General features: G+C 45.4%; 1 protein-coding gene across 1 annotated transcript in view; it reads left to right on the top strand.

Annotated features, from left to right (window-relative positions):
• The window catches only part of USP11 (ubiquitin specific peptidase 11), a 452,733-nt gene that overhangs the window by 423,004 nt on the left and 11,243 nt on the right, over positions 1-18,486 (top strand). Inside the window, exons 19-20 of the mRNA XM_078664784.1 lie at positions 12,200-12,315; positions 15,614-15,702. Of these exons, the coding sequence (XP_078520910.1) occupies positions 12,200-12,315; positions 15,614-15,702 (205 nt within the window). The remainder of the gene's footprint in view (positions 1-12,199; positions 12,316-15,613; positions 15,703-18,486) is intronic.

Genomic DNA, 18,486 nt, shown 5'->3' with positions numbered 1-18,486 from the left:
GCTTATAGGCATCCTCCAAATGGAGTTCTGGTCCCACAGTGTCAATCCAAGCTCTTCGAGAAGTTTCTCTACAGACCTTGAAGAGCTTCCCCCTCCCCAAGAAAATTTGCATGTGAAACTGTAGAGTCATAGAAGATCAAGCCCTCATCATCAAACAATCTTGCAATCTGAATAGATTTATAAACTTCCCTTTACCAAAGAGCTTTGGCTCAACTTCAGAGGACAATCGAGGTGCTCTGGAAAAGATGGACAGGTGCCCTTGAAACAATAAATCCCCTGACGTTTTCAAAGTCGAGAGGAAGAAAAGGGCACTGGAGGCTAAGATAAAAAGCTTGATGCAAAAAAAAGAAAGGTTTTGAGAAAACGAAGACCCTACACAAGAATACTAAGGTTTAAGGGTTAAAAGGTTAAGCAGAACTTTAAAACTCCAGAGCAGGAAGAAACAGCTGGATTTGGAACAAAGCACAGATTACAGAAGAGGAGTATACATTTATGCCAGCTGGCTTGGATGAGTTAGACTTTCACATAACTGAGGAGGAAACCTTGTGAGAGGATGTCGAGGTACTGTTCTCACAAGAGGAGATGGACATATACCCCTCAAGACCATCCCCTCCTGATGGCATTTCAATATATCACGAAGTAGTGAACAAAGCAGTTGTCATCTTTTGGAGTGGAAAGAAAGGTAGAGAAAGAAGACCCATACTTTCATCTTGAAACGCTTAGACCAGTTTAAAGGAGATATCAGGGTTGTGGCATGTGTAGCTATAGATACTCATGCTGTGCATACCCCTGCCACCTGGTGTGGGGCTCAGATATGTGCAACTTGTTTTTCTTCGGAGACGTCTTCGAGTCAAGAGATATGGTGACTTCACCTATTACTGGTAAATGCGCATTTGCATCGGCTCCACTGTTGGATTGTTTCTTTCTGCTGTTGGCTTTGTACGTGCATCCTGCGAGCTCTGGGTCAACACCTACTGCTGTTTGTCATCCATAACTCCTGATTTTCCACCCTGATCTGCATAAACTATCTTCTGCTTCGACCACAGTTAAGTCCATTGACTCTGATGACCAAGTTCCTCCCACTTGCCACATAGTAGCTGCATTAGCAACAACCAAAAAGCCTTTTTTTTCGAAGCAGAGGAAAACCAAGGGGCAGAAACTCCGTAGGATGTGTCTCCAGTTCCTCAAAGTGACTCCCACATAGTACACCTTCATCTTCCCCTAGACATGAAACACCTTTAGAAGGCAGGATAAAGGATGTCTTAATCAATTGGAAGTCCAATTCCAAGGACAAGTGGGTTCTGTATATCATGAAATGTGGCTATTGCATAGGCTTTGTACGAAAACCTTTAACAGAGCCCCCTAAAGTACCAGAGGTACAACTGTTTGGTCCTCTGGTGCTTTAGGGGTTCTGTTAGAGATTTGTGTACAAAGCCTATGCAATAGCCACATTGCATAATATTTAGAACCCCCTTACTTCCAATTACAAAACTGCTGCAGAAAGATGCTGTAGAAATGGCTCTGCCCAAGGAAAGAAACACAGGTGTGTATTCTGTTTACTTTGAAATCAAAAACAAAGATTTAAGTTTGCAGCCTTTTACTCTGGTTATAAATAACAACTTTGCAAGTTGTTATTCCACTGTTGGAGAAGGGAGACTGTCTGGCAACTGTAGATGCTTATTTCCAAATTCCTATAAAGTCCACGCACAGACAGTATCAAAAATATATAGGGATAGGGAAAAACATTATCAGTTCGAGGTACTGCCATTTGTCATAGAGTCCACACGAAGAGTCTTGAGGAAAACAAATGCGGTAATGACAGCTCACCTCTGGATACACACCATACATGTCTAGTATTACCTAGACGATTGGCAGGTCAAGACTACCACCATCAAGCATTGTCATCAAGACGTGACAAAGGTGGAATCACTGTTACGCATGCTAGGATTCGCTCTAAATTGGGCAAAATAATCCACCACCCCAGGCACAGAGAAAACATTTCTGGGGGCAGACCTTACCGCAACTACGCCAATGGCCTACCGTACTGCAGGAAGGGTCCAGGCTGTACTAGACTAAGTTAGCCTTTACCAGACGTCACAATCTCGGATGGTGATAACAGTAATGAAACTGTTAGGGATGGTGGCATCTTGCATTCACCTCATTCCAAACACAAGGTACACATGAGTCTGATTCAGTAATGGTTGAGCAACCAATGGTTACAAGCTGCAGGACAATGGCAGATCTAGAGTTTGTAATTACCTAGGTCAGCAAGGAAAGGAGGTGGAATGCATGCGACATGCTAAAGGGAGACTATTCACAGCATCCCCTCCTCAAAATAAGGGGGCTATACCACAGGTAAACCTTTTTGCAACCCCAGAAAACATCGAATGCTGGTCCTTTGCATCCAGGGACTACCATTTGGAATACCTGGTCAGTAAGGTGGTACAGAATATTTTCATCCCTTTCTCCTCCACCTTTGTTGATTTCACCAATTCTAAAAAGATTCACAGCTGCCAACATGACTTTGATCCCAATAGCGCATAAATGGCCTCGCCAGGCATGGTTCTCACACTTACAAGAACTGTCAGGGCAGCAGTATATCAAGGTTTTACTATGCAGAGACACCCTAACCTTGCCGCAGGGGAGAGTTTTTTATCCAAACCCTAGGGAACCACAGTTGAGGTCCTGGTTCCTTAGGTAGCGGAGTTCCAGATTTTCCACCTACCTAAAGCAACACTGCATCATTAAAGAAGCACGGAGACCGTCCATTAGAAGGTGCTATGCCTTCAAATGGAAGAGGTATCTAACATATCATCAAACTAACAAACCCCAAGATATGTTTTACTTCACACATCTGACTAAATGTAAGCTTTCTTAAACACTTCACGAAGGTTACACTTGTTCGCTATTACAGCGTATTTGAGAAGACTACATGCTCAGCAAATTTTCTAAATCTCACTGATTGAAAGACTCGTGGAATGTGGCGAAAGACTCTTCCCGTCTTCAGAATTACCTCCCCCAGAGTGTAATATCAGTTTGGTACTAGCTGGGTAAATGTAGGCCCTCTTTTAGGTCATGCACAGAGCGAAGCACCTTACCCTAGCCAGTCTTATCTGATAGTTACATCTAGCCTCCGATTCCTTTCCTTTGAATTTCCCAGGCATCAGACTGGGTCTGGAAGATTTTTCTCTGAGCAACATAATCTATCCGCAGATTCCTTTCCTTTGAATTTCCCAGGCATCAGACTGGGTCTGGAAGATTTTTCTCTGAGCATGATCCCTGCGTGCCACTAAGTGGTGTAGGTCAGCTCCGTGTGACGTTGGCGTTGTCTGCGCCGTTGTGATGGTGGCATCACCTATCTAGACACCACCTCAGCATGGGGTCTTCAGTTCTTTTCTTTCCATGCCAGCCAGCGCAGATCTGTGAAGAGAGCTACCCTCTGTCGCTTTCTAGCAGACCATTTTCAATGGTTTGTCGGCCCCTTTTTTTGGTGTAGGTTTTTCCTCCATGGCCAAGAAGACTTCTGGTTTCAAACCGTGCAGTGCCTGTCACCGTGCCATATCGGTGACGGTCCCATACCTGGTTTGTCTCTGGTGCCTGGAGCATGACCATGACTTGAAGTCATGCTCCAACTGCCTGGCCATGGCTCCGAAAGCGTTGTCATTATCAGTCCTGGTTGAGAGGAAGCTCTGGGAGCTCTAAAGTCGCAACAAAGGAATCTCGGCGTTCTAGACCTCAATACTCAGTATATAACGCCATGTGCCTCATATTTGGGTGCCCTGCCCTGACCCGACCAGCGTGCCTTTGGGCCCCAGAGGCTCAGAGGGAGCTCCATCTAGTACTGTGGTGGCTCCATCCCTGGCGCCGGTTACCCCTCCAGGGATCCAGTGATGGATCTGGACCAATGCCAGTCATACCTTTGCGCTCTTCTCTCGCGCTGTTCCCAAAGCTGAGACTCCTGGTGCCCACTGGCAGTGCCAGCCCCATTCTTATCCCAGATGATCCGTAGCAGAATAAGCACCTACCAAAGCTGTTAGAACACTTAGGTTCCTGGTCATTCCCTTAGTCCTATTCTGAAGTGCTAGGAATTGAGGCAGATTAGTAGGGGCCCTGGTGTGAGTAATTGAGTGAGGCCAGCGGGCTGGATACCTCTCCAGATTGTGGCCTGCTTTCTTCCCCTACCGTGGCTACCAAGGAGGGAGCGTTCTACTCTATGGTGGGATGGTGAGAAGGACAGCTGAGGTCCTGGGCTTTGAGCTCCCTTCTGCTACATTCAAGACAAACATCTTGAGGAGACACCAGGCTTAAAGACCTCCGTCAGCGGAACCCTTGCTGCCTTTCAACAAGGCACTAACTGATGTCCTACTGGGTACCTGGTACAAGCACAGCACAGGGGCTCCTGTGATTAGGACACCTGCCTGCCGGAATCGCCCTGCACCAGGTAACCTCACTTTTCTCACCAACCACCCTACCGCTGAGAGCTTGGTTGTCCAAGCCTCTGCCTCCCAAGGTGCGTTCCCTTCCACACCCCCAGATTGGAATCAAAGAGGCTGGATAGTTGGCGTAAGAAATATTTTCTTCCTCCAGCCTTGCATTGCAGTTGGTAAACACTGCATGTTTATTGGGCCTTTATTCCCACACTTAGTGGGAAACTGTTGCGCAAGTGCTGCCACAGGTCCGGTAGGAGGCCTGGATCATCCTCTCCCAAGTGGTGTCAAACGGGAGAGATGCAGCAAAGTTCGCCATCCGTTGTGGGCTCGATACGACCAACTCATTGGGCAGATCGATTTCAATAATGGTAGCCGTTAGACGCCACGCTTGGTTGAGATCTTTTGGCTTTTTGGGAGGTGTCCAGGCATCTCTCGCTAGGACATGAACTTTTTGCTGGTACTCGTTTCTTCAGCGACACGGCAGACCTAGCGCTGGAGTGCTTTAAGGACTTGCGGGCTATGGCCAAGTCCTTGGTCCTCTCATTGGCACTCGCTCCAGTATACCTTTCGCCCCTTTCATGGCTACGGAAGGGGCTTTCAGCCTCGCAAGCCATTCCCCAGCCACAGGACCACGCAAGTTCAACCTCTGTGTGACTGTGGGCACAACTCATTCCGGCACCGTGGGTCAGGAGGCCGGGTAAGTCTACCACCCCCCTGCAACGACAGCCTCCAAACCTTCCTAATCTGGACCTTCAAGATCATGGTTGGCTAGTTGGTGGCAGGATCAGCCATCACCTCCACCACTAGCAGAACATCACGTCGGACAGGTGTGTTCCCTTCCCTTCAAAACCAACCTTCCCTCCATGCCTCCAACTATGACTGGCTGATGGGGATCACCTGACTGCTTCAGGAGGAAGTCATGACTCACTTGGCCAAGGGAGCCATAGAGAGGGTTCCGGTGTCAGAAGTAGGTTGTGGTTGTTATTCCTGCAACTTATTGGCACCGAAGAAAGAAAAGGGCCTGTGCCCTATCCTAGACTTGCAAGCCCTCACCTGCCTCCTCAAAAAAGGAAAAGTTCAAGATGCTCACTCTGGCTCAGGTCTTGTCTGCCCTGGACCCAGGAGACTGGATTGTAGCGTTGGACTTGCAGGATGCCTATTTTCACATTCCTGTCCTGCCTGCCAATCAGCGCTACCTGCGGTTTACGGTAGGGCACGGGCACCTACAGTTCACTGTGCTCTTCCTATGCCTTGCTAGCACCCCTCGGGTGTTCAACAAGATAATGGCGGTGCTCGCAGCTCATCTGCGCAAATCAGGGGTGACAGTCTTCCCCTAGATTGACGACAGGCTGTTGAAGGTGAGTTCGCCCTAGGCTGTCGTCTCCCACTTCCAGACTACGGCGACCCTCCTGCATTCGCTGGGGTTCACTATAAATGTACAGAAGTCACAGCTGACTCCCTCTCAGGCGCTCCTTTTCATCGAAGCTGTTCCGGCCACCGTGCAGCTTCAGGCCCATCATCCTGAACGGTGAGTCCAGGATAGTCAGGCTATGATACTGATGTTTCATCCTTTATCCTGGATCTCGGTAATAATGACGGAGGATGCCTGGCCTCCTGCATCCTGCTAGTGACACATGCCAGATGGCAGATGCGGGTTCTGCAGTGGGGACTTGAAGTTCCAGTGGGTGCAGCATAGGGGGAATCTCTCCAACATGGTCCTGATCTCGGAGAGAGCTGCACAGGATCTGCAGTGGTGGATAACAGACCGCGATTGGGCCAGAAGCAGACCCCTCTACCTTCCCCACACAATAGTGACAGATGCCTCACTTCTGAGATGGGTGGCCATCTGGGAGAGGTGGAGATCAGAGGACTCTGGTCTCAGGCGGAATCCGAACTCCACATCCACTTGCTGTAGCGCCGATCACTTTGATTGACATTGAAAGCCTTTCTTCCTTCAATCAATGGAAAGTTGGTTCAAGTGTTCACGCACAACACTACCGCCATGTGTTAGTGCCACAAACAGGGCAGTGTGGGGTCGTGGACCCTTTGTCAAGATGCCCTGCATCTTTGGACATGACTGGAACAGTAGGGCATATCCCTGGTGGTTCAACACCTGGCAGGTTCTCTGAATGTCAGGGTGGATGAACTAAGCCTTGTTTAGATTTGTTCGTAATGAGCGATGTCCGCAGTTTTGCACGCTGGAGTTTGCAAGGCTGCTCTCGCGTGGAGCTCAGGGCTCCAGTACACCTTTCGGCCCATATCACTCCTGTCCAGAGTGCTCAAGAGGATCAGGAGCAACCGGGCCCAAGTCTTTTGGTTCTGGACTGGGCACAGAAAGTCTGGTATCCTGAGCTTCTCCAACTGAGCATCGATCCTCCGATCATGCTGCCCCTTCGGGGTGATCCTCTGTCGCAGCAGGGAAGGGTCCTCCACCCAAACCTGTCAACTCTATGCCTTCTGGCGAGGAGATTGAGCTGTGGCAGTTGACAGCGTTTGACCTTCCTCCTGAAGTTTGGTATGTTATTTTTGTAACCAGGTGTCCCTCTACCAAGACCGCGTACGCCTCCCAGTGGCACAAATCTGTAAAATATGGTACAGGAAGGTCGATTGATCCTTTTTCGGTTTCCCTTTCTCACATTCTACTGTTTATTTTGACCCTTGCCTAGCCGGGATCTGCACAGGGCACTCTCAAAGGGTACCTTTCGGACCTGTCTGCCTTCCTGAGGCTGCCAGCCCAACCTTCCTTATTTAAATCTCCTATTGTAAATAGTTACATCAAAGGACTTGCACGTATGTTCCCACCTTCTCCTTGTATTATGCTTCAGTGGAACCTTTTTGTCCTGCATCAAAGTGAGCATCCCTGCACATGTTTACCAAACACTACTGCCTGGACAGTCAAGTCCACAGGGATAGCCTTTTTGGCAGCCGTGTCCTGCAGGACTTCTGGTTTAATCTTGTCCGTAGTCCCTCGACCGTGGATGGTATTGCTTGGGTAATTATTCGAAGGTAAGGAATCTGCGGCTAGATGTCTCTTTCACTTGAACAAGTGACATACTTTCTGTAATGTCTTATGATCTAGATGCAGATTCCTTACGGACACACCTATCCTCCCAGCACTGCGGACACGTTTTTAGGGTCAGGGTGATCCCTTTCAGGGCCATAGTTGTTCACAAACACACCAATGTCAGTGCACTTCATGGCTCTGGGGTGGAAAGACGTGATAAGTAACTGACGTCGGGGCAACAAGATGGTGCCTATATAGGTGAAGCGGATGTCACAGCAGCCGACGCCAACGATGTCACGCAGGTTCGACCGACACCACCTACCGGCGCGCAGAGGTGTTGCTCAAAGAAAAATCTTCCTTATCCAGTCTGATGCCTGGATAAATCAAGGGTAAGGAACCTGCTGCTAGATCATGTCTCTACCAGAGAAGGCACTACCGAAGGTAAGTAACTGCTCTGTTGGTGGCCCTCACATCATTAAAAGGGTAAGTAAGTTACAGGCATTAACAGTATACAGACCATACAGAAGGATACACTGGTTATGAGGACACACCCTAAATTCTTACCAAAGTTCTATCACCTGTAGGGCAGTGCCTCTTTTTGTATAGTCCTTCCCAGGTTTTCGACCAATGCTTCTGTGTTTTTTAACTCTGAGAGTGCACTGAGGCCTGCTAACCAGACTTGTGTGCCATTGCCCTGACGCTAAAGTTTTTTGAATTGGCTGTACCCAGGTGTAAATTGCTAACTTACCTGTAAGTTCATTATAAATGGTATCTTGGTACCCAGGGCATGTAGGTTAGAGGGGTCACCCAGGGCTTGCATCAGAGGTTGTGCCACCGTGGAAGTTTCCCACGAAAAATAAATCTGCCACTGAAGACTGGTAGAGCATTTACAGCGGTGCTAACCCGACTTTGCCATTGCCAACATTGACAAAGCCACCTCTTCCTCTGTACATCTGTGTAAGTCCCCCCTCTGACAGGCCTACTGAGTCTTAAAGGCAGTTTGCAACATATGACACAGGCAGGACATGTACTTTGCAGTAGGACACACAAAAGTACAGTTTTTACTGTGGAAAGACACTGTTGCCCAATTGGCGAGAACAGGGTTACACGATAACCTCTCAGCTGTGCTGACTCCTGAGTGGTGGGACGAAAGTAGGCACTCTAAGCTATCATACAACTTGTTACATTGAGCCCAACGTGCATCTCAAGTCGAGATTAATGTAACTAATTGTTGCAGTGTGCAGCTTTAGCAAAGTGCCACTTTGTGCCATTAAGACTCGTGCCTTCCCTGGCCCACATGGAGCCTTTTCTACAAGATAGCACTCTGCCCTCTTGGAGAGGTGTGCCATCGGCTCTCAGAAAGGAGAACAATGAGGGATTGCAGGCCAGGGAGGTGTTGCCAGGAAGCCACTTAGGTGCAAGCCTTAAAAGGCAGGCAGTAATAGGGAAGCCAACGTTGAAGGGCAGATGTAGCACACTAGGGAGGAGGGGAAACCTGTTGCCCTCCCCCCCCCCAGGGTGAGTAGCCCTGAGGTAGCCATACCCCAGGGGTGGGCTAGGAAGATCTGGACACAGAGGGAAGGGTCTCGCTGTCTTGGAGTGGGTAGAATTGTGCATCCTGGGATAGCCAGATACCACAGTCCACAGTAAATGGTCACTAGGTGGGAGGGAACATGGTGGCCCGTTGGCTACCAACTGCATCCTTCTGAGGGCACTTTCCAAGCTTAAAAGTGGCACCCATGGCACCCAGACCTCAGCCAACTTGGAAGGAGGACTGCCCTGCTGCAACTAGAGGCCAGCAAAGAGTGGCTGCACCGACGAAGGCTACTACTGCTACACCTGGTTTCCAGTGAAGAGAGGGGACTGTACCTGCCCTATACTGCTCAAGGGGAAGCAGCCTACAGAGTTACTGGCATCCTGTTCGCAGCACAGGAACTCAACATCTAAAGAAACCTGTTGGTGCAATTCAGTAACCCAAATTCTTTAAGTTGCTACCACTGCCGCGATGCAGCACTGATTACAAGACCCAATGCACAGAGTTGCACCGAGTTCGCTGATCCTGCAGGCGCTGTCAGAGAGTTGCTGAGACCCTCATAAGACGAGTTATTGAGCCAGAAAGGATTGGCCTGTGACTGGACTTTGGCCAGAGCGGATAGGACTTCATGAGACGTCCACACTGCAACCAGGACACCCTCACCATCTTCGTGGACCAAGGAATTCCTGCAGGAAGACCCCAATTGTTGCACCGCATCCACAGCATCCTGAGAGTATCCTCAGCATTTTTTTTTTGTACCATTAGAAGCACTCCATAGGAATCCATTGCAACGCGGATAAAGTGCCTTAAACCACTGAAGGGCACCTTCTTCTGAGAAGCTAACTGTTATTGAGGGCCTTGCTGGTCCCATTGGCTAGCTTCCTGCCGGAGTTCGTCGCCCCAAGTACTTCTAACCAACCTCAGTGACACTTTTCTACGTTTTCTTTGGAAAAGTTTCAAAGTGTCCAATTTGTTGACTTTGCCAAGACTTGTTCGTGGTTAATTAAATAGCATTGATTTATTGTTGCTTGTTAATTACCAGTGCACCTTGGGTGTTCACAACAGTGATGGTGGTGGTAGCAGTACATCTTTGGAGTGCAGTGGTTCCAGTCTTCCCCTACCTCATGAACTGGCTGCTGAAGACTCCTGACTCCTTGGAAGATGCTCCCCTTCATCTGAGTTATTCTGGATACAGTGGAGCTCCGTACCGCCAGCTAGGAGCATAGAGTCCAGGGCACTCATGCTGTGATCCCGATGGTTCAGCCTCTGCACTTGATCTCATTGAGCATGACCCTGAGGCTGCTGGGCCTCCTGCTGGTAAAGCATGCTAGATGGCATATGCGGGCTCTGCAGTGGAATCTGAAATCCCAATGGGCACAGCCTCAGGGAATCTGTCCCTCTGTGACCAGATTCCATAAGAGACTTCAAAGGATCTTCAGTGGTGATTACTGTACCACGAAGAATGGTAGAGCAGTGCAGAAAAGGGCAAATTCTCGCTGGATCGTTCTGTGCATTAAAATATGCTTCGCACAGGCTAAAAAGCAAGGCCAAGAGGTTTGTGAGCTCATTACACCTGTACTAAAGCTGCTACTACTGGCACATGGAGTGCATGTTCTGGACATTTGCTGGGCTGCTAAGTGACAAACTCACAAAGCTCTACTCTCTGGACTGGCCAGTCCGACAAGAATGGCACTTTTGCTTTAAGCGCTGCGAGGCCCTAGGGCAGTTATGCGCTATACAAATGCAATTTTTCATTTCATTTCATTTCATTTCTTTCCCGGGTCCTGCAGGACTTTTTCAGTTGAGCCAGTTCAGCCCCATCACCTGGGAGGTACTGCTTTGGTATCTTTTCAAAAGGTGAGGAATCTGCAGTAGAAATTATCCATCAGAACAATTTACTTGCTTTCAGTAACCCTTTTTTTCTGGTGGATTCTCTAACTGCAGATTCCTCGCTGACTCTCTTGCCTCCCCATTCTCCGAACTGAACTCTTTCCCACCAAAAAGGTCACAAGTCTAGAGAGATGCTAAGTAGTCAAGAACTATCTGCTATTGGGTTTTGCATCTGTTGGTGTGGACAGCCTATGAAGTAACTAATGTCAGTGCACTTGGGTGGCACTTACGTGCGGCTCAGCATGTCACTTTCGGAGTGGAACGATGTCGGCACGGAACCGCACACCACCCCCTATCGGCTCACAGGGGTACTGCTTGAAGTGTTCGGGATCCAGTCTTACGTCTGGGGAATATTCATAGGTGAGAAATGTGATTTAAATTAGAGTATATGCCAGAAAGAGCTTTACTGAAAATAGGTAACTTGTTGATCTAGGGTTTTACCCTACTGTACCTTCATCACATAGAGTAAGCTTTGCCAGCTTTTCTTTGCTCATGCTGGAAAAACACGTGTCTAAAGGGACTAATTTGCTCCTCCATTTGGAGAGCAGCAAAATGTACTGACCTAGGGCACCAGTGGTATTTGTCAATATTCCCTAGTGATTCTGCCTTGTAACAACGTTCTGCTATATGATCCATGAAAACAGTCTGGAACAGCCTCTATAGAGACTCTAGCTACTGACATCCCTCCTTGTTCTGAAGTCTCTGGTAAATTAAACAGGAATTCGTTGATGGTCTGTACATCATCTCAGAACTGTCCCAACATCTTTAATTGCCAACCCTGGTCCATAACTTTTTTTTTTTTTTTTGGTAATGGATGAAGAGGGGATGTACTATAAAGAGGGCATGTATGCTCTCAATTGTGTCACAATTGAAAATATTTCCATACTACTTCTTTTTTAGAGCAATGCCCCTGTCTTAAAGGGCATATTCGCTCTTAGGCCTCTCTAGTATTTTGTTTTTTTTTCCAGTGTCTGTGCTGTTCAAGGACTCAAATGGCTATCTTTTTGGGGCAAGTTTGCTGCTATCAAGCTTTTTCTTTTTGAGAGCGCAGGACTCGGAGGCCTAATTTATATAATTTTTGTTAGTTAGGCAAGGTGGTGCTGTTTTTGCACTGACTGAGTGTCTGCTGCCAGCTTTGCAGAGAACAGTGCAGTCTGACAGTCCAAAATTTCTGGTTGCAGTGATACATTGGTTGCTCTTGTTTGCTTCAGTGGAGTAGCCGTATATTGTAAAGACTCATCAGATCTGATGTTAACTTAATCTAATTCTGTTACTCGTGTGCATGCATGCCCAGGCACACTTAAACACTTGTTAGTTACTTGCCATCTTTCCTCTTTTCAGAGACCTGGATTTCTCAGAGTTCATCATCAAGCCGAGAACAAATTCAGACCCCGCTCCATATAAATATGACCTCATCGCTGTTTCAAACCACTACGGAGGCCTTCGGGATGGTCATTGTACGTATGCCAATCATTCACTAAATATGCCTTTAGTGCAGTGTGTACATTCCAATGAACACTTCATTTTTTTGTTACAAGTTAACTTGTTTGTGTTAATATCACCTGTGTTCTGTGCAAATCTAGACTATTATACAAGTACTTTATTATTTTTGATGTGGAGCATAATGGAATTGGATCTATTTTGCCATATTGTTAAATGCAAAAGAAACAATATTGTTAAAGGCATGCAACCTGCTTTAGGTAAAGGTAAGAATTCACATCATGTTTTGACTTAAAATGTAGCACAACTAGATACGTTTTGTATGGTGGCAAAGAGGCCAACTGTGATGCAAATATTTAGGTTAATTAGTGGTAAAACACAGCAGAGATCTGCCCGAGTCTGCAAGGTACATTGGGTTTGGAAACTTACACATACTTTAATCATTAATGGGATGCTGAAGTGTGCCCGGTTAATTCTAAACTGGCTGCGAGAGTGGTATGTTACAAAATGTCATGAAAAGGCATTCAATACATCTGACCACAGGGCTCCACTGCTTAACATTTAAAGAGAGAACAGTTTATTCATGAGCACTGTTTCTTTATCAGAAGGCTACAATGTGGAGACATTTAAGAACATGAACAATTGCCATAGCTAAAACAACAGTTGATGGACAGAATGCAGACAATGTCATATGTTCACCTCAGTAGAGAGATCTGGGCCTAAATCCATCGGTTTTTTGCTCACCATGCCATTCCAGTTTGAACCAGCCATATGCAAATCAGTCTTGACCCTCTGCCCCATGGGAACAGTCCAGCCTGAACTGCATAGCCAGGTCCTCCCTGGACTGGAAACAAGCATCCTAGGACCCGTTTCGGGCTTTCAGCCCTCATCAGCCAGGATAGCTTGATTCCAGTGGCATGGAGAGCACGGGACTCACGTCTGAGCATACCCGTCCCACTCGGGTGACAAATGCAAAAACAACAGTTGATGGACTTGGCAGTTCGGGCAGACTGTTCCCAGGAGCACAGGGTCAAGACTGATTTGAATATGGCTTGGTTCAAACTGGAATGGCATGGTGAGCAAAAAAACGATGGATTTAGGCCCAGATCTCTCTACTGGGGTGAACGTATGACATTGTCTGCATTCTGTCTGAACTGGGGTGGCGTGGTGAGCAAAATTACGATGAATTAAACCCAGGTCTGTGACTGGGGGTGAATGTTTGGCCAATGTGCAACACTCTGTCCATCACCTTGTGTGTTTTGCTATTCGCCCTATGTGGGAAGGTTATGCCCAGACGTGGATCCCGTGCTCGCTACGCCACTGGAGTCCAGGCATCCTGGCTGATGACAGCTGATAGCCAGAAACTGATCCTAGGATGCTTGATTCCCGTCCAGGGAAGACATGGCTTGGCAGTTAGGGCTGGACTGTTCCCATGAGGCACAGGGTCAAGACTGATTTGCATATGACCATGTCTGAACTGGGGTGGCGTGGTGAGCAAAAGAACGATGGATTAAACCCAGATCTGTTACTGTGGGTGAATGTTTTGCCAATGTGCAACACTCCGTCCATCACCTTGTGTGTTTTAATTGCCATAGCTGGCAGTCACACTTGCACACTAGGAGAACATTATAGTACATTAGGGTAGGATTTTGAAGAATGTCTTTATTTCTTTCACCAATCCGCTAATACCTTTATTATACTCTATATTAAGAACTGAATTTATTGTGAAAGGCCATGTAATATCAAGCTCAGTCTTGGTTGTTTCTGGCCAGTCTGGATCATTTATAGCCTGTACACCGATTACATGCATTAATCCTCGTTAAGAGAGTGGTATGTGGATCTAGTAATATTGTGGAGCTAGGTGTTGTTGCTGCTGGACTTTTGCCCCATCAAAATTGGGCACACTTTCTGGGGCAATGGGATTTCCAAAATACAGGATTTGCAAGATAAATTATTCGATTGAGAGAGAGATTTGGGCAAAGTGAATAAAGAGGCAAAAGAAAATTGTGGTATTCACATAAAATCAAAATAGTATCCCAAGAGAGCACTTTGCAAATATGGCCAAACAAAAGTCTCTGCATGTAAGCCACAAAGATTCTGCCCCTCCCTATGAATATCCTGCTTTCCGAGAAGAGAAATATAAAGATTACAGCAGCTTGAAAATTATGCATCTGCATCTTTCATGAAAACATTTGGACTCTTTCATCGTTAGAGTTGCTGAAATGGAGGGAGGAGTAAATGAGATAATGCATAAAATGAAGGACATGGTTCACTTACTCAGGAGCTTACATCTTCAAATACTGCAGTTGAATATCAGGTGGGGTTGCCAAGTTTACCATATTCAGCTCTTGGAGATGCCAGAGAGATTGAGCGTTTCCCATTGTGCCATTAGTCAAAAAGCTAGTCCGGGCGGTCTTCCTTGATGCTCATTTTTCTAAAATCTTCTGAATAGAATGTGTAGATTAGTCCATAGCACCCAAAACTAAACCTGGAGAAAACTACTCAAAGTATGGCTAAAATAATATTCTTGTAAGGACTGGGACACCATTTTGAAAGCCACTTTTCTAAGAACAAGATGAATGTCTACCCAGACTTTACCCATGCAAGACAACTCACAGTGAATTAATTGAGTTTATGCTGCACTGACCTCTTGCTCATTGATTCTTGGACAAAGGTTTTATGTGGAATTTTACATATTTTTGGGATATGGATAGGGGTGGCACAAGTGATTCTCATGCTGGCTATGTTCCCAAAGCTAGGGGTCACTTAGGCTATGTGTTATTGATTGGTTGTGTTGCTTACTAAGCTTAGGATTTTTGAGAATTGGATGAGGAAATGTTAAATCTTGTTGACTGGTTTACAGGTGTGTCCTTTTGTAAAGGTAAATCACCCATGGCAGTGCGGGTGCAACATATTAGTGGGCAAGTGGGGGGAGAGGCTCAGAAACAGAGGACATAATCCTCATACCAGAGGTAATTCACTCATTCTTGAGGTTATGGTGGGCCCAAAGGGTTTGATAACCTACAGTGGGTGGATTTACCATACCTCTCATTTCTGCAGTACAAAACAATGCCTAGGCGACAGACTCTGCTGACATTTGTCAGCGGTTTTCAAATATATGGTTTTGTTCTAAATGAGGAGCTGGTTTTGTGCTTGACTGTACATATCTACTGTATGTTGTATTGATTGCTGTTACCTGCTGATTGAATAGTTCACGAAAAGAGTGCTACTAGCTAACAAAATGCGTTATGCTCTACTCGCAGGGAATGAATCATGGGTATGCAAGTGTTCCCTAACCATTCTTTTCTTTCATAGATACAACATTTGCCAGAAACAAAGATAGTGGGGAGTGGCATTATCTGGATGACAGCAGTGTGTCCCCGGTTTCTGAAAGCCAGATTGAGGTGAGCCTGTCAGCAGGGGAAACTTGCTGGAGATCTAGGCCCAGTACTGCTTCTGAAGTTGTAAACTTTTATACCCAGTTATCCCTTTCTCCTTGCAATGGTATTACCACAATGTCCGTTTTATCATTTTCCCTTTCTGCTTCTTTGTACCTGGTCTCTTGTTTGTACAGATCGCTGTATACTTTTGCTATCTGCACTTGTCTTCCTGCCAATCCACCATGCTTACATTTTCATTGAACCCATCCTGCGTTTGCCCTTGTCTCTGGTTCCTTCCCTGTGATACTTTCCTGAGTGGTACTTTTTAGAGGAGTTCTTTAAATAAAACTTTACAGTCTCCTCTTCCTCCTATAGAAGCAAACTTTGTCAGCATTTGATGATTGGAATCTTTATGGCCCTAATAACTTAAGGGGGTTTTGCAGTTACCCCGGTCTCCCAAAGGAGCTTAAAAATAGACTCCTACATGTGCAGCTGCCCAACGCGATAGTGAGATATTGGAGGATGAGAATGTTACGGATTCCATACTTGCGAATTATTGTTTTGCAGCATGAATCTTCTCTGGATTCACATGCTGTGCATTATTTGCCATCTAGTGGCTGGGTCTGGAATTCTCCAATATACTAGCAGTCTTTCTCTTTTTCTTTTCTCCTGTTTGGTATCGATGGTTCCGCAAAAAAGAAATAAGCAACAACCCTGCCACAAATATGCGCTAGGGTCTTACCAAAAGATCCCTAAATATACAAACAGGTGACCACAAATCGCATCAGAGCCAGATACACATAAGAACTATTTTAGAATTTCTTTATTTATCATTTATCATTTCATCACAAAGATTTTTTTAAATATCAAAATTATTCGTTTAGGATGAAGAAAACATTCCCTAGGTTTTAAATATATACAATAACACAAAAATATTGGGAGTCCCTTACACACTGCTCACATCAACAATCACTTCCCACTATCACACATTCGCATTCGCGGGCCGGTAGTGAAAGCCGTCGGAGCGTGCTATTGAATCCCTATCGACCACATCGTTTTCCTGAAACCCGGATCCGCTACATTTTGGAGAAGACTTCTTATCCCGCAGTGACTTGGCTGGGACTGCCGGACCATTTTACATGCCACCTATGTATTATAGGATATAAAATACAGGGGAGGGATTCGTTTGAGGTAGTCCGAGGCCAGAATCGCGATCAAGTAGTTATATCAAAGGTTTTACCTCTGACACCATAGATCAAACAGCATTATTTTTATATCAGAAGTCTTTTTAATTAACTTTGTAAATCTTATTGCTTTTTTTCTATTTTTTGTTCACTTTTTTTTAAAAGGTTAGCTGTAGTCACAATCTACACAGAGTGATTCCTCGAATTTTCATACATCCATTTTTGCACATGATATATACATCAATACTATTTACAAAATGTGAAAACAAATTAATCAATTAGACTCATGAATTCTAAATCAAAAACATTTACAAAACACATTTATATATACTCAAAATCAAGTCCTACTCGTTTGCTAGAGTAGCGTTATTCTTTTCTTAGCACTTCTTATTAATTGGTCGTGTTGATGTTCAGAGTCTACTGTTTAAGGCAATATACTGGAGAGCTCATACAGTCCGGCTCCTATAAATTACGATAGATCTCGGACGTCATGACAGCGCACTGTAATGACGTCAGACGCCGAGCGAATGGTGAAGACATAGGAAGAAATAAACTGCCCGAGCTACGAGGAAAGAAACGAACTTTCAGAAGAGAGCCCGCACCAACTTCAAATAGTTGACAATAAACCTCTCCATATTAAGAAGTAATCAGCCCGAACATAAACGACTGGTTAGAAATCCTGCTTAACCTGGAAAACAAGAGACCATCACATCCAAAGAATAACCCCCCCCCCTTTCACAATCAACGAAAAAACTGTCCTACGCAACATACACTACGCCCTGATGAAGACCTTCTATTAAACAAGAGGTCCACAACTACCAAGGTCGAAACGCGTTGGCATTCTTAATAGAGGATTAGAGCACAATATACTAGGATGATAAGATCTATAGTAATTTATAGGAGCCGGACTGTATGAGCTCTCCAGTATATTGCCTTAAATAATAGACTCTGAACTCCAACAGGACCAATTAATAAGAAGTGCTAAGAAAAGAATAACGCTACTCTAGCAAACGAGTAGGACTTGATTTTGAGTATATAAATGTATATATAAATGTGTTTTGTAAATGTTTTTGATTTAGAATTCATGAGTCTAATGGATTAATTTGTTTTCACATTTTGTAAATAGTATTTGATGTAGATCATGTGCAAAAATGGATGTATGAAAATTCGAGGAATCACTGTGTAGATTGTGAGTACAGCTAACCTTTTCAAAAAAAGTGATCAAAAAAATAGAAAAAAAGCAATAAGATTTACAGAGTCAATTAAAAAGACTTCTGATTTAAAAAAAAATGCTGTTTGATCTATGGTGTCAAAGGTAAAACTTTTGATATAACTACCTATGTATTATAGCCATCTCCTTAAAGATCTGCTGTACTTTGGCGAAGAGTTTTTTATCCCGCAGTGACTTGGCTGGAACCGTTGAACCGTTTACCTCACGACTTATTTTTTACAGCCATCTCCTCAAAGCCCATATATTGAGGAGGTGAGCAATTCGATAGAAATGTTGAGAAATCTAACATATACTGACCCTCCAGCAAACGTCTGAAACAGGAACCCAAGTTTAAAACATTACATCCTACCGCACGGGACCGGTAGGAATCCGTTTTCTGTATTCTTGTTGTGT

This window comes from Lissotriton helveticus, chromosome 10 (assembly GCF_964261635.1).
Source record: "Lissotriton helveticus chromosome 10, aLisHel1.1, whole genome shotgun sequence".
NCBI lineage: Eukaryota > Metazoa > Chordata > Amphibia > Caudata > Salamandridae > Lissotriton > Lissotriton helveticus.
Note: the sequence above shows the minus strand (reverse complement) of the source record. Positions and strands in the feature narration are given on the sequence as shown.